General features: G+C 38.4%; 1 protein-coding gene across 2 annotated transcripts in view; it reads left to right on the plus strand.

The window, feature by feature from the left end:
• LOC309602954 (zinc finger SWIM domain-containing protein 6) overlaps nt 1-27,177 on the plus strand; it is a gene marked incomplete at its 5' end in the record, with an annotated part of 115,676 nt that overhangs the window by 54,000 nt on the left and 34,499 nt on the right. For both annotated transcript variants that reach the window (XM_082337136.1, XM_082337135.1), the window contains 3 exons: nt 9,180-9,536; nt 19,044-19,192; nt 19,721-19,871. In XM_082337136.1, the coding sequence (XP_082193262.1) occupies nt 9,180-9,536; nt 19,044-19,192; nt 19,721-19,871 (657 nt within the window). The remainder of the gene's footprint in view (nt 1-9,179; nt 9,537-19,043; nt 19,193-19,720; nt 19,872-27,177) is intronic.

Here is a 27,177-nt window from a genome sequence, read left to right on the forward strand (position 1 = left end):
TTTATTCCACAACTAGTAATGGAAACGGGAGTGGTAGTTTCCTCTTTAGGCCAACTATTAACATTTCCTGATGGAAGGTCAGTTTAGTTTCAAAATCATATTGGCTTGTGCTTTTGCATAGCTTAAACTAGAACTGTTTGAGTACAATCTTAAATTACTAAATCAGTTAAATGTTTTGTGTTGTTGGAATGACCTAAATACCTTTTACTGCAGGATGCCTGTGTTTCAGACATCCTGTGCTGGGTTTTCCCAAACTGTAAATATGGCTATGGAAATCCAGACGCACTCTTTTCAGGAAGTAGTAATTTTCTAATCTTTTAAAAATCTCTTCCCAAGTTTATATCAGTGATTGCTATTGTCTTCCTTTTTAGGGTTTTATCCACTTACCATTAAAAAATACAGTGGGAGTTTGATCAAGTCCTTATCAAGAGGATGAGAACGCAGTTTTTCCTCATGATAAAGCATTGTTATGAGTCAAGCAGGATGTAATTTTTAAAGTTTTTTTCCTTCTTGCTTTCATCCGTCTTCCGACGAAGCTCCATGCTGTTCTGCGGCTTATGTTAGTTGAATTCGGTTTGTCTTTGAAAAGCCATGTAGACAACTGCTGCTAATCATACTTTATTTGTAAAAGCCGAGCAATGTTGGAGCCTTACAGGGGCACTGGATTTAATTAAATTAAGTCGAAGATGTTCCTTAACTTAAGACAATAAAGTGAAGCTGATGCAGCCTGTATGACATAAGCAAAGGATATGTGGTAGCAGCAATAAAGAGTGTGAAAAGAGCAGAGATGTGGTTGGACTAGCAGAGGGAAATGTTGAAACAAACAAAAAAAAATTTGGTTAGGCTGGGTTCTTCCTCTCTTTCCTTCCCTTAAAAATCTGCAGGCCTTGCTGGAGGTGTTCTTCAGGCTCAGATGATTTAATTTCTGTTACTTCCGTTTGGCGGAGACAGATGATTCTTAGTTGAAGGTAAGCCTTTAACTGTAGACATGCAATACAGAAAATTTCTCCTCTTAGCAATGAGAATGTAAATAGTAACTTTAAAAAATGACCACATTATACCTGTTTGACAGGCATCTTCTAGGTTGCTTAAAAGAATTGATTGTCTCTAAATATTTACTTTCATGAATGTAAGAGTAGCCTATTTCTTGTTGTCTTGCTTTAAGGATATTTTAATGAAAGCAGGAGGTTTAATCTGAGTTTGTTTGGTTTTGCTCTTCCTCATTTGCAGTCACTTTCCCATTTGTGATATTTATACTTGTGCTGTGGCAAGTAAGCATAATTTCTCCCTGCAAACGTGATGCGAAAACTAAGTAGCAGTATAATGTGAAATGGCATCGCCTTGGGAGATAGATAGCCTGGGCTATGGGATGAACCTCTGCTGCCTGCTTCCTGCAGGAGGGATGTCAGCTTCTGCTCACTGTAGTAGAGCAAATTCCTCCTCAAAAGCTGGCAACAAATGTCCTTGCACTGATCCTCTGAAGGCTGTTTGTGGTCAGTCCTTGGTCTTGGGCACCCTCAATGTGTCCCTGGGATGCAGATCCTTGCAGACTGTTTGCACATCCTGCTGTCTCAGTCTGTTCCCTTTGCAAGAAAACAAGGGCCTGTGAAGTTCATCAGCAGAATGAAGGTTTGTTTATCAAAATTTAAATGTAGATTAGTAATTTGTCTTAACCTCTTTTTTTTCTAGCCTTTGTTATGGCTGAATGTAAACTTGAGCCTGATACTGGCCTACATCTATATTCTATTACAATTCACCTATAAACATTTTAGTGTACATTAGCTGGACGGTCTGGGCAGCACAGTTAGTTAAAAGCTCAATTATTTTGGAGTAGCTCCACTTCTAGCAACTTCCTTGAGTACTAATTGTCCTTTTTTTCCTTATCCTTCGTTTTGAATTTACTTCCAGTTTCGGTTCAGCACCAGTGTAGTTTTGATGACTCCCATTTCACATTTTTACTGCAGCGAGCTGCTGTATGATGGATCCAGCCAGTTTCCCTCAGCTCATATAGCCTATTAAGTCTCCCTCAAAAGTTTGAGGCTTACTATATTCCATGTGTCATAAATAATGAAATGTTAATTTGCCCAGATTTTTCAAAGCTTATGATTTCTTTGGCATTCTTGATTTTTTTTAATAGCTGTCACGTGATCTCTGTTGGGGTATATTACTAGAAAAATTGTCATATATATAAATAAACCTCCTGTCTGCTGGTGTCTCACAGTAAACTGTACCTTCCTACCCATCAGCTTCAGGGTTTCCAGGCTCACATTGATATTTCTTTTTTATTTTGTTTATGGTGCTCTTACGATATGTTTTACTGAGAAAGGAGCTGTTTAACTCTTAGCATAGAGAAGCAAAGTTTGTTTTAAGCTGATGCCCTTTTTAAAAAACAAAAACCAAAACCCCAAAAGGCTTGGGTTGTATACCTGATAGAGGGTGACCTGCAGCCGTGGATTGCTAGCCTTCTTGACCTGACAGGAGTCAGTCAGCATTCACACTTCTAGCAAATGCTCGGCACTATGTTAAGCCTTTAATTGAAGAGACTTGTCTGCTTCTGCTCTGCTTCTGCTTTGTTTGCCATAGCATCCCAGATCACAATCTGAGCATCACTGTGGTAGAGGTAGAGTTCTGTATTAGTGCCCTGACAGGCATTTTTTTAACATCTCTCTTATTTACAGGAAGATTTTGCTTTGCCCACAAGGCTAATGCTACAAACACCTAAAATGGGGTTGATTATATCCATATTAAATGAGTTGGAGTGCAGATGACTTTCAGGTTTTGCAGAGGTGTAATCTGAGGCTGTGAGCAGTCCTGGTGAGAACGTCATTCTGTAGTTTGTATGGGGTTCCTGTGGGGTGTGTTGCAAGTTATTTAACCACCGGGATAGCAGTGAAACCTTGAGGGACCCTTGGGGCCATGCTCATGGGGTGTATGTTTTGTTCAATGCCTCCACCTCCAGACAGCATGAGCTGCTGCAGTCTGCATCTGTCTTAAAACAGTCCCCTGTTGGGCAGGGGAAGGCATTTGCTGTGGTATTTGCTGTTTTGAAGAGCCTTTCCTTCTCTTCAGGGAAGAGTAGTCTGGATGGATCTTTCCCATCCGTAGTCATCCATGACCCCAGTGTGGACCACAGTGATAAGCGGTTGCTTTTGAGCAGCAGAGATGTGATCAAGCTTGGCTTGAGGGGTTAGTGGAGGCCTTTGTCTAATGAATGTAATCAGTTGAACAGTTCTCAGACTTGAAGGTTTGGGCTGCTGAAGGAGGTCCTGGAAGATTTTTTTTTTTAAATGCAACTGTTGAATTCATAGTATTGAGATCAATAAATCTTGCCGTTTGAGTCACAAGTGCTGTCACTGTTACAGCATGCATGTTCTTGGACGCACAACAGCAGTAGTGAACTTTCAAGTTGTCAGTGGAGCGTGCGCATGGAGTTATTTAATGCTACTTCCACTCTATCTCTTGCTTGCAAAATTCTCGAAATACCAAATCCTGACTATTGTCTTTATGAAAGGGAGTTGTGAAATCTGGGCGGTTGTTTGTGATGGGTCCTCTGTTAATGTTTGGGTGCAGTGGTAATGCCAATTTTGTTCTAGGTGGCCATGCTCTCAAAACATAAGCTCTTCTATATGCTATGCACTCATGACATACAGTAAACATCTTATGTGGTGTTCTTGTTAATTAATCCAATCCCCCGCCCAGTTACCTTTGTACCGGCATGTTTAAGGTACTGTGGGTAAGTATTTTCCATTTTAAATCAATGTTTTCTCTGGTTTATAAATAGGCTGTAAACATTAGCTTCAGGCTGAGTGGTGGCATGCAAAGTTTTGACTTCGTAGTAATTTCAAAGTGTGTTGTTATCTGTTTTTAGAGTGTTCCAAAGTTCAGACAGAATTGAATGTAGGATACTAGTTTGCCATCTTAAAGGAAAACCACTTCTTAAAAGACAAAATTTAAATGAGGTAAACATGGTTTAGACTTTTGCTTGTCTTGGGAAAAAAATGCAACCACTGTTCTAAGTTGTGAAAAAATAGCTAATGGGCATAGTTGGAAACTACTTTCCATAAGCATTTCTTGTTGTTTGGTAGGCAAGATGAAGCAGAGGTGTTTTTCACTTTACACAGTGATTATGTGTTTGCCAAGTACTATAGTAGTCTGAATAAATCTTAGCTGGTAGGCCTGCAAGTTAATTTAAGTGACTGTTAAAGATAGAGGGTATGATTCTGATTACCAACAAAAAGTTGTGTAGTGGGAGGCTACCCGCATGGGTCTTGCATGCTGAAGATTATCCAGCTCCCAGAACAAGCTCTTCCTTCCCCCCCCCCCCCCCCCCAAGTAACCTTATCTGCTGGTCTCTTCTTCTGTGAATGTAAAACAGCTCATGCGTTTTCCTGACAAGGAAAATATATATGGTTCTTGTAAACTACTTGGAAAAAGAGTCAGTGGATCAATATTAAGGAACACATTCATTTTCCAAATACAGTTGGTAGTCTATTTTCTAATTTTAGGATAATGTCCATAGTAGATGAGGCATGCATGGGGTTCTCAAAAGATACATGGCAGAAAGATATTCAAAAGCACTGGTTTTTAAGCTTTAGGGTATTTCTGTAATCCAATTCTGACATTTTTATATTTTCTGTAAAGGATAAACAATACCCAGTGGCGACGTATGGTTGCATTTCAATCAAAGCTTTCAATTGCAAGTATGAGTTTAAAGTGTTTTTTTTCTTTTTTTTTAACCACTGGAATTCTTGACAGCACAGATGTATTTTTGATATATGCAATGCAGGTTTGCATTTCTTAATACATTTTTTTAAAGTACTATTATTGTATGTTCATAAGAATAGCCTTCTGTTTTTTTAAGCTGGTAATGTATGTGTTTTGATGTCATGTTATTGGTATTTTTGAATAGGCAGCTAAACAGTTTGAGAAAGAATTATGTTTTGAGATAAACTTCACTTTGTAATAGCTTGCTGTATTGTTGACTGAATCACAACTGAAAGCGGCTCCCCTTGAATGAGAAGGGTTTTTTTCTTTAATTTCTTTTTCCTCTGTCTACAGGGACATCTTAAAATTTTGAATTCTAAACTACTGAGAGAAAAGAAACCAACTGTCTAAAATTTTAGATTGAATTACTATTATGATCTTAAAGGTCTTTTCCAACATTAACGGTTCTATGATTCTGTGATTTATAGTTAATTTAAAAGTTGTATTGTACTCATTTTATTTCCTTGAACCACACCACCATATAATCTCAGCATAATTCCTCCCCTGCCCCTCAGCATTTTACATGGCTTGTTGGTCTGATAGTTTTTGTTCATTTTGGTATGTATCTTTTTAAAATGCACCTTTGGACTTGGGTATATTGAGGAAGATGCTTTGTAACATCAGGTGACAGCAGAAATGAATTAGGCTTGTGAGATGTCATTGATGATGCTTATTTAGTGCAGTAACTTTGCTGCTTATCCCATTGGATTAGTGGAACTCACTATTTCAAAATTTGTTTTTGACTTGAGTAACTAAAAGCAGACCTGCTGCTGCTTCTCCACATGACACCACTGTCATTTCTCCTCTTTAGTGCCTTACAGTTTGAAGTTTCTTTTGTTTTATTCTGAAGTATTTTTTTTATGACAAGCATACATACTTGTGCTGGTAAATGCTACATTGTAGTAATGTGAATTTTCATTTAGCAGACAGCTTTACAGTCCCAGAATGTTTTTAGTTAATGGATTGGACGCTGTCAAACAGATTTTGGCAAAAATTGCTTTGTAAAATTCACTGACTTCTTAATGCTTTCCTCCTGATGGCACTTTGGCACAGTCCCCTTCCAAAAGTATGGAAACTGAAAATGCTGGTTTTTTGGCTGTTAAATAATTTTTGCGGTGTGTTTGAGGTGTGTATTCAACAGAAGCAAAATCACTTTGTAAAAGAGCTTCGTTTGATACATTGTCTTAATGCTCCAGCTGCTTTTCTAAATGCGTTTTTGCGGAATCCGAATCCTCTGCGCATTGAAAATGTCAGCAGAGCTTGAATTACTGGTCACGTGCTGGTTTGAAAACAGTAGAACATTTCAAACTGCAGCAGCTGAAGGGAAAAGGTGAAACATGCCTGCTCTATAAATAGCTTCTGTAGTGAACACAGGGTTTTCTGCCTGCAACTCTTTTGTTGTCTTTAGATAATAATGAATGAGCTTCTTAGTTTAAAAGTGAAACGTTAGTGTCGGGGTTTTTTGGAATGGAGAAATATTTTCAGGAAAGGTTTGTAACTTTGAGTAAAAGAGGAATTTTCCCTTTGAAGGGAAATACCTGTTTGGAGTGAGGTCTTGCAGCTTTTAGATGAAGTGACTTTCTGCTCCTTTGGATCTGTTAGTGAAATGTCATTATCTTTGCATCCCCACGCAGGTGATTCCTTTTGCCTTCTTCCAGGAGCATGTAACATCTCTCTTCTCAGCAGGCTATAAATTACTGCCAGTGAAAGCTTCCTAGCAAAGCACAGTGTGTCAATTTTTTATCTGCTACTAACTTTTCATACTTTATTTGAAGAATATTAGATGGTTAGGTAAAGATTAAGGCTATGTCTGCAGGAGGGGAACAGCCCTCCCTGTTGAGTACTCTGCAATGTTGGAGGCAGTGGAGAAGGTGGCATTTAATGTCTGATAGGTTAAATTATAACAGCCCTGCCAGGGCTTCTGAGCTGAAATTTCCTGAATTGTTTTCTCTGGTGTGTTGAAACCCTTTTAAAGGTCGTATTTACGAATAACAATTTCTTTAAAAACACAAAGAGAAAAAGAGGTGGAAAATAGTGTTTCATAATTACCACGCATAGTACATCACTGTGGCATATTTAATACAGAACTCCTACATTTTAGCCTGCAAGGGCAGCTGATGTTTTTGTTTAAACCTTCTGTAATTTCAGAAGGGTAGGCTAGGTAACTTGACTGTATTAGTGCTGTCATTGTTTAGATCAGGATCCGTGTTTATAAATGTTTCTGCTTGTAACATGAATTCTCAAAAAATCTCAGTGGAGAGGGAGGGTGAGCTGTGTTTGTGTCTGAATGGTGTAAAGACTTAAAGGCAGGCCTGCTGTTTACTCTAAATATTTCTGGAGATGTTCTTTCCAGGAAGATTTTAACTTTTTTGAATGCAAGCATTCAGTATATATTGACAAATTAAAAGTGGTAATATTGTTGGAGTAGCTGGTTGGGCTTTTTCATTTTTTAAAATCAGTTTAGTAGAAAAAAATCTTCCATTGGGCGTTTTTCTATTGGAATTAATAGGAGTTCAGGTACTTACTGGGAGTAGGAAGGAGTGGGATCAGGCTCTTTGTGTTCAAGTGTTAGGCTTTTCCTCAGCTCATAGATGAGCGAGAGTTTTATGTATGCTTCATAGGAAAGAGATATTAAAAAGAAAAATCTCCCATGCAGTTTCTTTGGGACCACCAATCCAACTTTCACTTACTGGGAATTAACCTGAAGTAGATAGAGCTGGCTAAATTTTAACAAAGCCACTCTTTTTGAGAGAAGGCACTTATAAGAGCATGCTGTGACTACTTAAAAACCAAAGGCAAAGGCAGAGGGAGGAGCTCACGATGTGAGGGGCAATTCTGCTCCGCTTCTCTGTGCAAGTGTTGAGTGGAGAGGAGCAAGAATACCATGTACGACTGGGCTTGTTCATCCACTCCCCTTCCTCTGTGCACTTTACAGCTTTCTGCCTCTTCACCCTCGACTCTTAACTACTGTTACTGGTAAACGTCCTCTTGTAAAGTTGAGGGTAGTATGCGCATAGGACCTTCCACAGCGTGGAGTATTGGATTACTGCAGTTCAATGTAATCCAAACAGTGATGCTGACTGCACAACCTGCTCTGAAATGTACAGTGTAAACAGGGAAAAAATGAGATATTTTTCCTTTTTGTTTCCTGTAATTTGAAGAGCTTTTTTAAAAACAATTGGAGATACATTTTGGACTAGACCTATGTATATATTTTTTTTTTCCACCTAATTTTCATGTGATACTCCTTCCTACAATACACTTTTCTGGTATTTCAAGAATACTAAATCAGTTTTGGACTTTGAGGGAGTGTGGTTTTATATTATTTCCATTATAAATAGTTAATGTGTAACACCTTACTTGTAGTCTCCATCCCAGATTTTATGTGCACTGTCCAAGTTTAATACTAGTACGGCATATGAAATTTAGCTTAATGCCTGAGTCAAAACCAATGTCATGCTTACATAAAATCCAAAAGAAACCCCCAAAATCTGCTATTCAGTGATAAAGTATTGAGAGCCAAACCTGGGCTTTCATGTTGGGCAGACAGAGGTGGGTTTGGGTCTGATTTTCGGAGTTTGAGACCTTGGTTCAACAGGGTGCTGTGTTGAGTAGTGGCATCTTTGCTGAAGCAAACATCTTTCTTAAGGTATACTATACCTTCTTAACAATACAAGAAAACCTAACTCTTTTGCCTTGTGCTTTATGATGCTGAATGGAAAACAGGACCATAATGCAGACTTCTGAAACAGTGCGTGCATGTCTCATTCAGTATTATAAATCTGATATCTTGTGTATTGGTAACTGCAGCAGTTTTCATCTCCAAAGAGCTACACAAACACAGCTGTCCTACTGGATCGTTAGGGTGAAGGTGAGCTTTAACGTGAGCTCAGAGGTGGGAGAGGTGAAAGCAAAGAGGTTAAGCAACTTCTGTCAGTGAGTCAGTGGCAGAGTTGAGACAAGGACCTGGGTTTGTGCCGCTAGAGTGCACTACTTCCCTCTTACTTATTGAGAGAATGGTTAAATTTGCTGGTAGGTGCTGCAGGCTCCCTGGTGGGGGGTTGGGAAAATTGCTGCCAACTTGCTGAGATCCTGGGAGTTTCACATTGGTTTAATCAGCTGCAGCTATCATTTACCAAATAAATGGTTTTCTTACTATCGAACTTTTATGAATGTTCTGTTTGAATGGCAAAGAGGGCTTATAAGCTAGCTTTTTACCCCCCCTTTTGATTTTATTGGAGATTAAAAGGGTACATACGAAAGATAGGGTTAATCAATTTTGTAATGAAAGCAAGCTCTTTAAGATATATCGTGTCACAGAAATAGATGACTTTTATCAGTGAAAAGTTCTTGATAATGAGATATAGTATTTTACTTATATTAAGTTCTCTTTTTTTTTTTTTTTTGCTGCACAGGTTTCCACTTGAGTGGCACAGTGACAGAGCCTGCAATGCAATCGGAGCCAGAAACTGTTTGCAGTGTAGCTATCAGCTTTGATCGTTGCAAGATTACCTCAGTGACCTGTAGCTGTGGAAACAAGGACATATTTTACTGTGCCCATGTTGTGGCACTTTCCTTATACCGGATCCGCAAGCCAGATCAGGTCAAACTGCATCTTCCCATTTCAGAGACACTCTTTCAAATGAACAGAGACCAACTACAAAAATTTGTACAGTATTTGATCACAGTGCACCACACAGAAGTTTTGCCAACTGCTCAAAAATTAGCAGATGAAATTCTTTCTCAGAATTCAGAAATCAATCAAGTCCATGGTGAGTTTGATACTTGTTCTTCCTTTTGCTTCGTTCCCTCTGTAGTTTTCAGCTTTTTTATGGCATTCAGGAGTGTGACCTGCTGATGTCCCTTCCAACCTGAATTGTTCTGTGATTCTATGGTGTTCACTAAAGAGGATTCTGTTACTGAACCTTCACTTTTAAGATGTTTAGAAAGCAGTACTTTTTGGAAAAGAGAAAAAAATTCATAAGCAATGAGCTTGATGTCTCCAGTGCTGTTAATACGTGGCGTGATCTGCTTCACACTTGTATTTTCCAGCTATGAAAAACTGAGTAGTGGTGTTCTTTGTATAGCCGCATTGCTTAAAGGAACTATCTTGCCAACTTATCAATGGCATCTTTTTGTTTTCTTCTTCTTTTTGAACTAATCTTCTGACATTTTGATTGTGTAATTTTGTTTTAATGGCAAAGCATAAAAGCAAGCAGGTGTTACTGTTTTTTTTTTTTTTTTTATGTATTGAATATACTTTCATTATCCTTTGGGTTTTGATTTCTATATGAAGTCAGGAAAAATATAAAACCTGTATTTGTATGCCTTTTTCTTGTTAGTGCTGCATCAGCCTACAGCATCAGGAAAGGTCTTGATTTTTCCTGCTCTTTCTGCTGCACATGGTTTTAATGGCTGTCAGGTTTTTGTACTGAGCATCTTATGTTTGTTAAAGGGTGCTAGGTGTGACTTGAGGCTTCTGAGGTGGCTTTTTTATGGACTCTGCTGAACTGAAAGTGGGTAATTGTGGGTTTAAGGTGGCCCAGGTGGTTTATGGGAGTCCTGTGTTCCTGTAAGGTCACCTGTTAGAAATGCCCTCTAAGGTGACCAGAGCTGTAAGCTTAGAGGGGAAGAATAAGTTATCTAAATATCTAAAGATATCTTTTTTGTTTGTTCATTGGCAGGAACGGTTCTTCTGTGTTAGATATTCAAGAGGGATGACCATTATTCCAAAGAATTTGCAATGCAAACACAACCAAGCTGCTTAATATTAGAGGAAGAAAAACACGTGTGTGGTTAGATACAGTGTAGGCAGAACAAAAGAAGGGAGTCTTTTCAATAACAGGGACTGATCTAGAGCCTAGGCCCAGTCCTTAGGGTCTGGTGACCCTGGCAGGCCCAGGCAGGCGGTGCTGCAAGAAGGTGAATTTCAGGAGCAGTGTTCTTTTTTGGCTTTGGGGGCTATGCGGACGTGGCCAGAGGCAAGGCAATTGCTCTAGTTGTTATGGAACCTAATGAAAAGGTGATTGGCAGGGCAGCCTGGTGATGATGGAAAGAAAGGGAAGGTAAAGCAGATGCAGGACATTAAGCGATAGAGGAGGATGCTCAGATGTTGCAAGCTGAAGGCATGCATCGCATGAGAGTTGGTAATAGCTTGAACATAAAGAATTAAGGGGAAAGAAGAATTCTGGTGAGTATGCAAGTGGCAGAGAAGATTCGAACAGTCAAGGGAGATTCAGGAACAGTCAAGGGGAAGGTAGGAGTGGGAAAGGAAGGACAGATGATAGCTACTACAGCCATATATAGCCATACTATGGCTAATGTAAGAGAAATGATAAGCTGTTGCAGAGAGTGCTTAAACTTGATCAACGTTAAGTCTGTAATTATACTAATCATAGGCATGTTAGTCTTTGTCAACTATTTTCTTATCGTCAAAATATCTCATTACTCATTAGTATTTAAAGTATTTTTAGAGAGGTATTTGATGTTTATATCACAGCCCAAATAGCAAAAAGAATAGGAAACAAAAAAACTAAGTTGATCAATTATGAAATTTCACAATGAATTTGACTAGGGTAGTTCAGAATTATCCACAAAACTAAAATGTTTCTTACACATGTTGCTGTTTTCCTAGTAAATGAGATTGCAGTATGTCTTTACTGACTGTTGGTATTTCTTAATAAAATACCAAAAACTGAAGTAGAAAATCCAGGCAGTATAAGAAAATATACTATTATTACCAAAGAAAGCTGGTTTACAAAAGAGGATCTATAGTCTCTTGCTTTTCCTTTCAGAGTCCCATAAAACCATGGTCTGATTTTTCCTTTAATAGATTTACAATGTTAAAAAATTACAGGATTCTTTTAAGGAAAAAGTAAGTTCCTCTGATTATGTAGCAAGTAAGTGTTCTTCTGGGATTCATACTGTAATTCTGTTATTTTTAATTTAAGAAATTTGATTAAAGATCAAAATAATAAAGTTAACTAAAAGAATCTGTGAAAAATAACCAAAAGAAATCTCTCTCTGGTTCTAATAGCATGGGCTGGTGAACATAAGATCACTGTTCACTCTGTCATATCTCCTGTGCTGCAGATGTTCAGTTTGTAATACAAAACTGTCTTGTAGACCTGCCTTGCTTTAAACAGTTTAACCCCACTAAACTAGTGTTTGAAGAGGAATTATATTGAACACCGCTTGAAGGCACAGGTAAGTAAGAGGAAAAACTTATAAAAACTGGCTTATAAAAGTAAGAGGAGACCTGGCACAGAAACACCAGAAACAGCTTTGATCAAAGGGATGTCCTGAATCTGGAGTTGGAAGAGAACATTCTTTTCAATGTTACCTAAAAGTGTTTTAATTTCAGGGTTGTTTTATAGAAAACTTCAGTTCCCCTCCCCCCCGGTGGCTGTGCTAGTTCTAGTTTTCATATGTTTCCTGCAACAGACAAAAGAAATCAGCTCTTGAATACTATTTATTCATACATAAGAATGATCTGGGACTTTGAAGAGCTCTGACCACAGCAGTCTTGTTGACTTGCTTATGAGCTGGCTAGGGAAATGGAACAACTCTGCAGTACTTTCCTTTCACAAAAGGTGAATTGGATAATTGTTCATTTGCCCAAAATTCTGTTGTATGCAGCATTCGATGACTGGCTTTGGCCACCTTCCTTATGAAGGACATTACTGGGGGAACTACTGAAGTGACTTAAACTGATGACACGGGTTTTGAAATGACAAATCCCTTTTAGTTCCTCAGTGGTTACAAATGATGCAATATCCTCTCTTGCTTCATACTGAGCTTCACTGCAGGAAGAAATAAGGGGATGCTGTTAGAACCGCAGGAATGTGTTGTCTATTCACTAACTTCTTTAGGAGAGCTGAGCGATTTATCGGGAATCCTTTTCTGTATTTGCCATGCTAATTTTCACTTGGTGCTGATTACATTACAAGAGGGTTTTGCATATTTTTAGAGCAGAAAAGCACCTCTTATATTTGAGAAGATTTGTTGTGTTCTGATTTTCTCATATGACACTGCTACAGCTGTACGTGTTCCTGATGGTTTCCCAACTGGACATCTGTGGGGTCTAGTCTTCTGTACTGTAGGTATTCATACTGATACCCTAACGTCTGCACTGCATAACTGTTGGCTTCACACTGGGTTTCAATTTGGGGATGCCGACTCAGGAAGCTGGATGTAGATTTGGATCCTGCTTAGCTGAGGCATTTTTCCTCCCTGTTAATTTTTGTACCACTGTAGCGGAGGAAGCTGGCAGGCATGTAAGGCTAGGAAGAGAACAGTCAGGGTGATGGATTTTCAGCCGGGTTTGTCATCCTGGATCTGTCTTTTCTCAGGTATGAAACTTTCACTTACATTGGTTGGAAGTTCAAACTACATTCCTGAGAATTTGAATGGAAATAGGAAAGCAACTGCAAGGCGAGGGGGGTGGGGAGGAGGGAAGGTCTGTTTGCATATTGATCTCATATTAGCATTGATTTGTTATTATATGCATAGTGAAAGAGTCTGGCTTTTATTCATGTAAGGACAGCCTAGCAAACCAATTTCGCTTTTACTTTTTAAGCTGTACTGTTTCTTTCCTGAGTGTTTAGTGCTGCTGTTGCAATCTCTGCTCTTAGAAGAATTACATGGATTTCTCCAGACTTTCTCCCATTCTCTGATTCTTCAACTCACAATACGAGTCACTTGCCAGTACAAAAGCACAGGCAGATGAACTCAGATTTAAGAGGGGGGAGCCTGAGAGAAAACAGTTTAAGTACATTTGTCTTCTCAGAAGCAGAGGTACCTGAGTAGTTGTTTCTGTATTTGTCCAGGCAGATGCAGGTCCATCTTCTGCAAACACTAGTCTGTAACATATATTAGGAGTGCTGGTGGAGGCATTCAAGAAGGAAACATCTATCCAAAAAATTGCTTTAAAAGAAAATTTCAGAGTATGTAGTGCTGTTCCTATATATTGTAAGTTCCGAAGGGCAATCTGGAGGTACAAGTGAATGTGTTAATATGAACTTACTATATTTAACTGAAATAATGGGGATTTTAGTAGAAAATTGTAGGGTAGGACAGGGCTGAACAACAGAATAAAATGTATTGCTGATCTACTAGAAAAGGGGATGTTTAATGTTAAAGAAGCTACATTATTAAAAAAAAAGAATCTTTCATATGGCCCTGCTTAAACCGGCAGAATTGATTGAGAGACTAGTTGCAAAAGAAGAATGTAGGAAATGGCAGGTGAGTTTCCTTTCAGGAAGGATGAAAGTGAAGTGCTCCAGTGCTTGGTGTGCAAATTGTTTAGTGAACCAGATTTGGGAAGGAAGTAACAACAAGAATAGCCAAAACTAGAGAAATTTCAACACCCAAGTAGAGTTAAATAGGTGGTACAATGTACAAATGTAAAAAAAAAAAAAATAATTTCTGGAATTCATATTTTTAGGGAAGGTTTTTTTTAGATACATTAAACATTAAAATAAAACTTGTTATATAGAAAAAAGTGAGATTTTGTTTTGAGACATGGAAGGTAAAAATAAATGAAAATAATGCATGCTGTTCTGTACTGATAAGAAAGTTCTTTTATCTGCCACACACAAGTAGACTTTGAAACTTATTGCTATATAATGTTTGTGAGACCTGGATTTTAGCAGAAGAGGTTAGATATTGTCAGTAGTTAAGTTTATACATTTTGCTGTACATGCAGATGGAAGGGAAAGAATTTTTTGGAAGTTAAAAACCTGTTGAGGGTTTATTAACTTTCCTCAGCAACTTAGCATGGCCTGTCCTGTCTTCGTATTTTCTGTTGTTAGCACTGGCTGTTTCACAGCAGTTGCTGTTTTTCTTTGACGCTGTGCGCTGCTGAACAGTGTTATATTCCACCCGAGAGTTCTGAAATTAAGTACAAGATGAAGTGACTTATGTCTAAACTTTGAATCATTTGGGGAATCAAAGGCATAATGATATTTTTGAATCATTAATTTTATGATCTTTGTTTTATGTAATTATTGTTTAGAATAATTCTGAGCACACTCAGTTTATAAAATCAATTACTATTCTGTTGTGAATCAGCATACAGAAGTATTGGTTTCTAGCTGGGACCATTCAGTCTTTGCATAGTACTCAGTAAGTCATGCTTCTTATTTGTAACCATTTTTCCATGTCTTCTCCTTAATGCTGTTGTGGGATGACATTTAATAGAATTTAGCTGATCTATAGTTCATTTGTATACTTAATAAGATTTTTATAAAAATGAAGCTCAAAAAAGTTTCATTATGGCTATGAGTGAGTAACTTGGCCTGGTTTCATTTGAAGACAACTCTTGTGATACTTCAGAAAGGATCAGGGAAGTAGTTTGCCTTAAAGACTACTTTCTGTTGCTTTAACTAAATTTAACTGTTGATCTGCACCTGAGTAGTTTGCAATATAGGCAATTCTTAGCTTATTTTAGTCAATGCTCCTTGCTTTGCTTTTACTTATTTTTTGATGTTAAGTACTCCGTATACAACACCAGTTCTTAAACGTGGTTGCTCATATTGAAAGCAGTTGCTCTTAAAATTTCTGGTAAATGATCAAAGTGTTTATTTTTTTTAAATGCTTCTGCTTCTTAAACTTTGGTGTTGATTATATTTAACATGTAACCTGCTAAGACCATAAATATAAAAGGCTGCTACCCTGTTCTCAAATTTTATTTTGGCGTTCAGTGTTACGAACAATTGTGCACAAGTATTCCTGCTTTGATTGCTTAGATTGCAATTTAGTAATTTTAGTAAAAGAGCATGAGTAAGTATGTATGGCTGTATCTGTATACTGAGTATAAATACTTTATTTATTTTCTTTAACTGTAAGTACATTAAGTAAAACCTATTTCAAAGACCAGTCATGACAGAAGTTAAAAAAGCCAGAGGTTGGAGGGAGATTAATATGTTACTGTCTATAAACTGACACAGTTTAATTACAGGTTTTAATATTTAGTATAATTATACAGTGCTTTTCACTTTCATAGTTCAAATGTGAACTAATTTATCCTCATGACACCCCTCTAAAGCACGTAAGTAATACTTATCCCAAGTTTACAAGTGGGGAACGGGATTTGGTCTTGGTACCAAATTGTGCTGCAGAGATTAAATTTAGGGCTGCCGACGTTCCTCTCTGTAGCCAAATTGTCCATGTGCTGAAGCCTCATGGTGCCTGTTCAGGGTCCGCACTGCACCCTGAGCCAAGCCACCACCTTTGGGCTGAACCTTCAGCTCTGCCTGCTGTTGAGCCTGAGCCTTCCTGCTGGCTATTGCTGGGGCTTCATCTCGCAGCTCCTAAGGCAGCTCCCTCCTGTTGCTCGTTCAGATAGTTTCTTGTCTACTCACCTGGTCCCATGTCTTCAGAAGAAGAGTGGCAGTGTAGAAATCCTGTCCGTTGCCGAAGAGTGATCTGTGTTTGAGTGGGAGAGGTAACAGGCTAGATCAATTGGTGTTCACCTGACTAAGTGAATGTAGTGATCTTGAAAAGTGCCTGGCTGAGAGACATGGAGACGGTTGTGTCTCGACCCCAAAACAAGAGTGATGTGGGCAGTGGAAGCTGAGGTTTCCCTAGCAGCACCGCTACGATGTCTGGCTGCTGCCGTGGGGGGAAGGTGGTTTGGACTTATGCCCGATCAGACACGCTGTCTCCGTACCTTGTTAGTCCATGCTATTGCTGAGGACTTCCAACGGTGTTGAAAGATCAATGAATTACAACTGTAGCTGGTGCCAGTTACATGTATACTGAAATTTCTTTATACACCCCGATTAAAAATTTTGGTAATACTGAGTGTAGCCTACGTAAGATCTTGTAAGGAAACATTGCTCTGAGTCAAACGTATCTGTAGTACCGTGCTGAACAGCATCATAGAGCTCAGACCCTTGGCTTGTTGTCTTCAGCTTTTACAGTCTTCTAGCATGCTGGCATGAAAATAATCCTGGTGTAAGTATAGTGATGCTGAGCCCCTGGGGAAGGTATATTTGGGATCTTGCTGGGAGACAAAGCCTTGGTATGGGCAGTGCTCCTGGCCTGGGGCAGCAGACGCCCTTGTTCTGGTAAAGGAACCCTGTTAAAGAATCTGCAGTAGCTGTGTTGAAATTTAACCTTCTAGCACAAACTGACTGATGAGCTTTTGATAAAATGTAAACAGTTACGGAAGGAATTCTGTTTTTTTCCCTAAATAGGGAAGCTTAGCTGAGGAATCTTAGGCTATTTTTAGTTCAATTTAAAACTAGCCATACCAAGATTATTTAAAGATAAATCTCCATTGAAGTGAGGGATAACTATAAGTGTATTTTGTATATTGGTGCTTTTATATAGTTCCTTTTCACAGGTCTTTTCTCTGTGTTTGAGCAATGAAATATTTAAATTATTTGCAAGGTGATACTGCAAACCTGGTTCTGTGCGACAGCTGCACTGCTTGTTCTCGTGGGGCTTCATTTCCCTTTTTATCTCTTTCTTTGCAACTGAAGACTTATCAGTATGTGTTTCATGTAGCTGACTGAATTGAAAGCCCCTTAAAACTAACATACTAAAGATGGAAGCACTCACAGAAGAGGAGGTTTTTCATTCCTTGGTTTTTGTACTGTCTTGGGCTTGATTCCTGTCTTCTGAGACACTGTTATGGTTCCTGCAGAAGGCAGGACAGTTCATTCACATCTTCAAAGACACAATTTCTTACTAGTCTAAATATGTATGTGTGTGTGTGTGTGTGTATATGTATATATACACACCACTGTATCGTTCCCAGATGTAGGCTCTGAAGTTGGAGGCAGTTTAGGAAGTTGCTGAGCTGGAAGATTTTTTTTTTTTTTACTCTCTCAGCAACTAGTAGACAAGACATCCCTCTGATGCTTTAAATCTTCCGGTTGTATTTCCATTGAATAAAGATTCCAGCATTCCCTGCAACTGCTTAAAAGCTTTACCTGCATGGCAGAGCTGCAATTGTGAAATGAAAGCTTGAATCAATGGAATCAATGTTTAATTCCTATACATCTGAAGAGTTGTAGCTATCTTTGCTTTTCAAGTTCACAGGACTTCTTTGAAAAAGCAAGTTTTTACAAACCTGACTATAATTTTCCTTCCCCACGAGTATCCTTGTGTTTTGTTGGTGTTTTTTTGTTTGTTTTTTGGTTTTGTTTTTTTTTTTTTTTTTTGGCTAAAGAGGTAACATGGACTCGGATTTAAGTGATAGATTGTGTAATGTGATTCAATTTCTAACATCTCAATCTGAGATAGAGATTACACAGTTGTGACAAGCCCAAAATCGAAGTGTCAAGGTAACTTGAGCCTTGGGCTTGCTTAAAATACCTTATATCTGGTATGGTGATGCACTGCCTTGAGTTGTTTCCTGGACAGCCTAGAGAAATGCTTTTCAGCCTTCTCAGTTTGAATACCTTTTAAAAAATATCCAGTTGAGCTGCAGGCTTCTTCAGAAAAATACAGATTGCTAGATGATGCAAGAACTTGTTTTAGTTAATTTTGTTAGCCTTTAGAAGAGGCCACCAGTGGAAAATCACTGATCTCAACTGCAGAATTCGAGTTAGAGCAGCCTGTGGCCAAAGCACTGTCTGATGTAAATCTAGTCATGTCTGTTCACACTAGGCTAATTCAGGTAGAGTTGCTCTGAATTAACTCTGTGCTGATTACATTGTCTTTGTAAAAATGCTCCTTTGGAAGCACCACAATCTTAAACAGCTGTAACTTTTATTTACGATGGAAATGCCTTTAGTGCTTTGAGACTTTGGATTTGTTTGGGGATTTTTTTTACTCTTTGTTTAGCTTTGCAGAGCCATCACAGCTCAGAGGCACCGAGGTGGTGATATTCCTCATGTTCATCGATAGCAGTGCTCACTAGCAGTCACTTAAACCTGAGCAAGATTGCTGAAGGTACAGGAATTACACAGGTGTTTTGGGGAGAGTGGTTTTAACATCATAGTTATAGAAATACTATGCAATGTCTAATTTTCCTTGTAAAAGCATTTTAGTGTAGCTGCTGAGATGGGAGGAAAAAACCTTACCTTAATGTTTTGTTATAAAATATTATTTATTTAAATTACTTTTCATAGGGTGTAATTTCTAAGTGCTTAAGACTACTGAGGAGAAATTTAAGTCTGTTTAAAAGAATGTTTAGATTAAAGCCAAGACATTCAAAACAGCACAAAACACAAATCCAAAATCCTCTGCAGTAGTCCTTTCCCCTGGACCCATGAACCTTTCTTCTTTATATAGAACATAACGATTTCTTTTCTTACTGTTTGCAGGTGCTCCTGACCCAACAGCGGGTGCTAGCATAGATGATGAAAACTGCTGGCATTTGGATGAGGAACAGGTCCAAGAACAGGTTAAACTCTTCCTGTCCCAGGGTGGATACCATGGATCAGGGAAGCAGCTCAATTTGCTTTTTGCAAAGGTGTGTTGAGTACTCTGAACCTTCCCTTTTTTCACTCCCCTAGTCCCCAAGCCAGTCTGTACTTGTTTGTGTCTTACTCAATGTCTCATTCTAAAACAAGACAAAGCCTTGGGAACACAGTGGCAACTTAATAATGAGTTATGCAGCAATGGACCACAGTCCGATGTGTCTTGAGATCTGTTTAAGGATATGAAGTAACATTTCAATCATTTGCAGCTGTGCTGTTCTCTTCTTTCCCACCCCCAAAATGTTGGAGAAACCTGTAGAAATAAGTCTTGCAGCAATTTGCATAATACACCTGTGGATTACTTGTGGAAGAAGTGTCTTTGAAGAATTGCAATGGGATACTGAAACCAAAAATTGTTAAAACTGGGAAGGCAGACTACTTTTTCTGCTTAAAAATTTCACATCACATATATAAATTACATTTCTTACTTAACAGAGGTGGAATATTTAACACTGCAGCATACTGTCTGTACTGTGATTTCTTTGTTTTTTCAAGTTTGTATTAAAAGACTCATTTCCTAGGTGCGAGAGATGCTAAAGATGAGAGATTCAAATGGAGCTCGCATGTTGACGTTGATAACAGAACAGTTCATGGCTGACCCTCGTCTGTCACTTTGGAGACAACAAGGAACTGCAATGACTGACAAGTATAGGCAGCTCTGGGATGAACTGGGTAAATGCACAGACTTAAAATCATTTAGGTGTTCATATGTATAATGAAGAAACAATTATGTATTTGGGGTGGAGAGAAACTTTATTGTGGTACTAGGTAAAGCAGGTTAGAGTTTTCTGCAGTTTTGCCTGTTCAGTTAAGGTTGGGTGAAATTCAATTTCTGATGACAGTGTGAGACAATTGCAGTTGGAGGAGAGGAAGCATGGTATGAAACAAGTACAATTGCAACAGGTTGTAAGTACCTGAGGATCTAAAAAGAATAAAGCAGAAAGTGGAAACGTAGCTACACAACTGAGCGTAAGTATATAATCCACTAGTGCTAAACTGGAAAGGTTAAGGAAGAAATCGATTCACAACTAGAGAGAAGTAGAAGGCAAAAAGAGAAGATTCATTAAGAGTATGAGAAGATAGCAACAAAGGAAAGTAGAAGTCCATTACTGAGCAGGAAAGGAGATCAAATAACAGAGGGCTAAAACAATTAACACTGCTTTACAGGAAAGGTCAGTTGTGACCAGATACATGACTTAGTTGTACAATGGAGAGAGGAACACAGGCTGAAATGGGAAAGGAATATTTAAGCTGGTAAGGTCTGAGGACACTTGCTCTAAAGTGTTCCAGAAACTCACTAATACAGTTTTGAATTACTGCCTCAGAAGTTCTCAAAATCTATAGGATTTTGTGGTAGGGAGGAGAAATTCAGAACAACTTGAACGTAAATGTCACCAATATAGGTGAGTGGAAGGAATATTAAGTAACCACAAACATAGTTTTCCTAGGTATAAGGTACTGGAACAAACTACAAATCAGTTAGTGTGTAAGTGTGCAGAAGATAAAAGCGATAAAAGACAACCTGAATTACTTAAAATACAGTGGTAAATCTAATGTGTTTCTCTAAAAGATAATTCACTGAGTGTAAGAGTGAAGGGATTCATGTGTATATCTTAGCTGTAGTAAGGTTTTGAATGCTGTCTTGGAGGCTTTCTCAAAGCAAGCTGAAGACACACAGTGTAAATGGAATCGCTTTGTGGTTCATGGAACTTGAAGTAGTTACCTGTGCTCTCACTCAATCTGGAAAGACGCTTAAGTCTAGACTTAAAGGAGTCTGGATATGTGTTCTGGTCAATATTGCTATGCCTGGCTTATATGGCATGGAACATAGAAATAAATAAATATTAAATAAAAAGGAATCAACAAAAAAAAAACTTGCAGATGATGCCCCATGGGACATTATGTAAACACTGCAGAGAAGAGAGCCAAAGACGATAATGCTCTTGATACATATTCTAAAGGTCCAAAATCAAGCTAAGTGAAATTAAATCCAGGCAAGAATAACATGCTTCATTTAGAAAGGAAGCATCAAAAGCAAAACTTAAGCTTTCCACTGTTAAAGGTTAAAGATGACAATGATTGGTTGCATGTTGACTGGTGGGGCTAAGACTGGATATAAACTCTTTAGCATAACTTATGTTCACTCTAAATGAAGCATTAGGCTAATAAAGCACTAGCTATCTAGTTGATATTATAGACTTCTGTGGTGGAAAGCCTTAATATCACAGCAGGCAAAGCTCTGTCAGAGAGAGTGTAGATATAACTACTTGTCTTCAAGAGTAACAACCCTTTTAGTATGTCATTTTTATGATGCCTTGGCTTGTTGGGGAATAACAGTTTTTGCCAAGCAGGCCACGTGCTTAGCTGGACATGTACGCAGCAAAATTGTATTCCACCGTACTGAAAACTGGAGGGTCTCATGCTTCATTGCTTATGTGGGTTGAGCTGGTAGGTGGTGGGAGAGGCAGAAATGTGTTCTCCATCTGTTACCTGTAGCAGTCTTACCACATACTGCCAATAAACATAAAAGATTTTGTTAAATTTTCTTAGTGGTTCCTGTTCTTGTTTCATCAGTTTCATATTAATGTCATTTTCTTGACAGCACCTGTCTGAAGGTAGAGGAGGTGGAATCTCTTTGCCTGCAGCATTGAATAGGCAATATTTTAGATTAATTGAATTGATTAGTTTACCTCTGTTTAATCAGAATTATAGGTGCCACTCCCAAAAAGCTGCAGTCCAGCCTCTAGCCTCATCACTACTGCAGCTGCTCTGTTTGCAATCTGAGGCAGACCCTGTTTGAGCCCTGAACTGCTCTGCCGCATCTAGCAGTATCAAAATACGTTGATCGTGTACCATAGTTTCAATTGCAAATACATTTCAATCACTTCATGTGTGTGGTAGGCTAAGGTAGAACTTCATTTGGTTCTTTCACCTTCAGCTTGTGTTTATGTTGCTAAACTGTCCATTTCTTCCCCACACCAGTAGGATTCCTCCCACTGGTGCTTAGCAAATTCATTCAAAATTGCTGTTAATTGGATGAATCTCTCCAGCTTAACTCCTCCCTTGTGTGAAAGATAGAAGCTGCTGCCATGTTTTTGCTAGGATTTCACCTTGAGTTTCATTCAAATTAAACACATCCCTTTTTCCAGGTGAAATGTGCATCTCTAAAAAAAAAAAAAAAAAAAAAAATTAAAAAAAAAAAGAATGTGCAAAAGTTGAAGGAGGTTTTAAGGGAGACCAGAGTTACAATAGCAAGCTGCAGAAGGAAGAGCAGGATGGCCCTGGCAACATATGATTGTGCCAGTAGTGGCAGAGAACTCAGACATTGGGTTTAAGGGGGTGATGTTGTTGTTATGTTCTAAAATAATGTTGGCTTCCTATCCTGTCATCTTCTAGGATGTCAGAGAACTAAAATATCAATGAAGGGAGTGAGACAGGCCTTTGCATAATTTACTTTTTGTATTATCTATTCAGAGTAATCTGGGAGTGGCATATATGTATGTCTTTAAAAAAATGTTTTATCTAATCTCATTTATTTCACAGGTAGGTAGCAATTTAACATTGTAGGTATGGAGAATTTTAGGACATAAAAAGTATGTAAATATAGCTTCTGCTTAGTAAAGGCTTGCTTGCTCGGCCTGGTATGCTGTCTGCCAACTGCTACACATATGGCCACTTTGTCAGTTCCATCTTGGCATAGGTTTTTAGGAGTACTTAAATAACTTCAGCTTTGCTCCTTGACTGGGTCACTTGAGCCTTTCATTAGAACTTAACTGATGCTTCCTGCCTGGCATTGGCAAGGGTACTGGAAGGACAAACTGGGCTCTGATCAGAGTTCCTGCTGAAGTTTATGGCAAATTGTTGACTTCAGTAGAAGTCAGATTGGGTTTGAATGTTTGAAAGTGCTGATTAAAGGAAAAAAGAAAAAAAAAAACACACCACACACACAAAAAAACCCCCACCCAAAACCCACTAATACTTCACATGTAAGTATGAACCTGGCAATTTTCTAATACAACGTCCTGATTCCATAAGCAATTTATGATTCAAAAGCCTCAAGTTAACAAAAAACATAACTAGCTAGTTGTTTTTTAAAACCTTTAGATCAGGAGGAAGAATATAATAATTATGCTCAGCAAATTCCCTGGTTGTACATCAAAGAATAGGTTGAGCTAAATGCTACTTACAGAACTCCAAAGGTGTAGTATTGGAAAGATCAAGATTACAGGTCAAAGCTATAAGGCTTGCTCATATACTTCTCATACTAGAATAATTTAGATGCAACTTCAGTGATGCACTGGTGAACGCTTCCAACTTGCCACAGTAATACATGAATGCGCTTTCCAGAGTTTAGAGTGGAGTTAGAATTCTTTGTGTCGTTGCTGTTTGAATGGTGTCTCAGTAGGTAAATTTCACATGCTGATCTTTAGGCTTGGTGATCATGGTTGAAGACTTCAGTATATCAGAATGATTAATTATCTGAAGCCCCTTGGTTTGCCTTTTTGATTAAATTGCATTGGTAAAATGAGTGGATATGGAAATGCACAGTAAATACCTGCTGTTGCCTGTTGAGCCGAGATCTCTGATTTGAAGAAAAGGTCAGTTAACCTTCTTTGCAGTCTAGACAGAAAAAATGGACCATCTTACTACAGCAGTAATTCGTTAATATTCATCCATGAAAAATTAAGTAAAAGTTGCTTATTCTCTACAAAAGTGAAAAGATCCCCTTAAAAAAGGGGGAAAATTTGACTTTGTGCCCCAGCCTAGGGATGACGATGGCTGTGAGGCTCTGCTTTGGAATTAAATGTTGAGCACTGCCAGATGCCAGACATCGGGAAGAGGCTGAGTTTTGTCGGCAAATGGGATCTGCAAGTTAATTGGTGTTTTCTGCAGGCTTCTGGCTGTGAAATGAAATTGGAAGCCCTTTAGCCACATGGATAATACAGGACCTGAATACAAATGTCACATGTCACCATCAGGGCCCACTGTGAAACAATAGTGTTCCCACTCGAATGCTGCGCCATTACAGATCATTTAAATATGGGGATTACATTTAAACTAAAAGCCCCATTTGCCTTTTACTGCAATTTAAATGTCCTCTTAGCAAAAGCTAAGTGACAAATTAAATGAAAAAAGTGCCCACATTTTTAAAGCTGTAATGCAAAACAACCTTTTATTGCTTCTCATGTGCCACGAATGAATCATTATACTTGTCAACCCTAAACCAAGCCATAATTGGAGCAGCTACTGTTATCAAAGCGGGGCTGCTCTTCTGACAGCTTAATAAAGCTGAAACTGTTAAATTAAATCCCAGATGCTTAATCTGATGAAAGCAGTCAAGTAGAAGAATCTAAGACAAGTATCTACTGCGTGGTGGAGTGATGGAGCCCAACAGCTTGTCAACACGTAGATTACAGGATCAGATATTTTTTTTTTGTGTGAACTACCATTTTCAGTATCTTTATATCCTCTTGCTTGCCTTCCTGGTGAAGAAACTTCACATAATTTGCATGTTTCAAAACAAACATTTCTAGTAGATTTCCTCCATTTTGATATTTAAGAACTGTTTAAGGGGGAGGAGAGCTGTTTTGGTTTTTTAAAGTCAAGGATCAGTTTCTTGTGGAACAAAAATACGATGGCTGTGTTATGGGGAAGAGAATGTGTCCAAAGAGCTCTTGCAAGGCAGGGCAGTGGATGAAATTGGTGAATGTGTTCTGGGTTTGCATCATGCTGATCCTGGTCTTTGTTGGTCCTCTTATTTTATGACGTTGAGTAGAACTTAAAAGGTATTCTGTACTTCCAGCTGGGTAGTCTCCACATTTTAATACATAAGCTTCTCCTGTCTACCTCAACCACTTGTTGGTATCTAAAGTTTTTAAGTGTAGGAACCTCTCACGATACTGCTATGAGCCTTATTCATGGGATAAAACTTTCCTGAGGGACATCTTTAGAATCCATTCTGTTATGCATAGTAAATGGGTTGTTGTCATAAAAGCATTTCCTGAGTGGAAGAACATGTCTTCGCCTTAGTAGTTCTAGTAGTCGTAGTAGTTTTTCACTAGCACTTTACCCTGTTGTGGGCCGCTTCTTAAATGTTGGAACAGCCTGATGGTCTACTTTGAGTTCACATTTGCTGATCTTTTCATCACTTCCTGGATTAGAGTGATACATTCTTGTGTTAAAATTTAAAACTAAAATAACGCTTTACAAGGTCATCCCACATAAAGAAATAGTACAATATATTTCCTGAAGGATCATGCCTAAATTTTTTAGTAACGCTTTGCTCCTCATCTAAAACTTAATTCTAAATGTTGAGTTTAGGCAAGGAATCATTATAGATTAATTACAAGAGATTTAATTACCATTTTGCCATGAGCAAACTACTGATTGAGTGTTAAATAATGCTTTTTTTTTTAATTTGGAAACCACTCTGAATTTTTCTGATAAAAGTTTATATTTGTCTCCAGAAAATACCAAGTGAGATTCTTCTAACCTTAACTAAATGAAGCTATTCTTCATCTGTATTTCTATCTCAGGCATTCCTTCCCTTTGCAATTAGAGAGTCAAACCTGTATGAATGGGACATGCTGGCTGTTCTAAACAGATTATCTCTGCTTAGTACTTAAGTGGAGGGGGAAAAAAAGGACAAAAGCAGCTTGGGTTGTTGCCAGTATGCCCCTAGAGAAATTCCTTCCTGATGCCAGACTTGGTGACTACTTCAGGGTTGCCATGAAAAAAAATCACTAAAGTTAAGCATTCATTACAGTTTTTGTGCACCAATACCATTTTTCTGGAGCTGCATTACTTTGTGCAGTCCATTCTTAGGATCAGCTATGCAGTAGAAACATTCACTTTTCCCCATATTTTATGGTATTTCAAAAATGGTGCAGTAAGGCTTTAAGTTTCAAATCTGAGTGCCAAGCTTATATCCATATTTTTGTGATTTCTTTGAGTATCCCAAGTTTTAATTGCATCATGGTCTGCCTTAAAGCTAAGGACAGTACCAGTGCCCTCCACCTGTAGAAAACAGTTAACTTCAAATTTCTAAGTTTAGATTAATCAGCTGCAGATAGTAAATTTCTGGCATTGAAGTGAAAGCTGTAGGAAGACCTGTATTTCAAAGGAGGTGGGATGCACCATGCTTTGCACCATTTCCCTTGGTCTTTCATCGTGGGACTTCTAGATAGAGTGATACCTTACACAATTTGTGTCTTCAACTGTATCATATCCAGTAGGCTGCCTTTGCTTAATTGATAATCCCTCTCTTACTTTCATTTTATTTACTCTTAGCTGCCATGATGTGGTTGCTATACAGTTATAAAACACGTGTGCCTTCAGTTGCTCTTTCACAGAATAAGCTGTTAATATACATCAAGAGTATTTGAATGATTTGTGCTGTTGGAGGCACTAGATTAATAGTACTTCTGAGTTAGCATCACAAGACAGTTTTGCTGCTCTGAGGCCTCAGTTATGGATGACAAAGAAATTGCTGTCATGGCCCTGGAGTGTCTCAGTTGTTGCTGTCACCTTCATTTCCCTGGTGAACGAAGCCAGGCTGCAGTTCCACGAAGATGGGTTCTGTCCATCTTCTCTGAAGATGATTTCCTTCCTCCTTCATTATCAGAGTGTGCCATAATGATATTTGAAAAGAAGGTATATGAGGCCAGAGTATGACAGTAGGTGGGAGGTATTTTCAAAGAGGGTATTCTTTCCTGTGGCATTTATCAGATTTCAGGAATAATGGTGAAAGTAATTAACTTTAGTCTATAAGCATAGCTTGAGGGGCTTATTTTTAATGCCATACAGAAAGTTTGAGTTTCCATTTAGTTCAGTTGCATGGGAAGTACTTTTACAGCAGGGGCCAAATTTCTTGAAGTACCCACATTAAAACAGTTTTTGAAGTTTTTATTCCTAAGCTGTTGAACTGATTTACTTATAAATGGCCTAAAAAACTGTTCTGTATTAGAGCTGGTACAAA

Source organism: Platalea leucorodia (assembly GCF_965183815.1).
Source record: "Platalea leucorodia genome assembly, chromosome: Z".
Lineage (NCBI taxonomy): Eukaryota > Metazoa > Chordata > Aves > Pelecaniformes > Threskiornithidae > Platalea > Platalea leucorodia.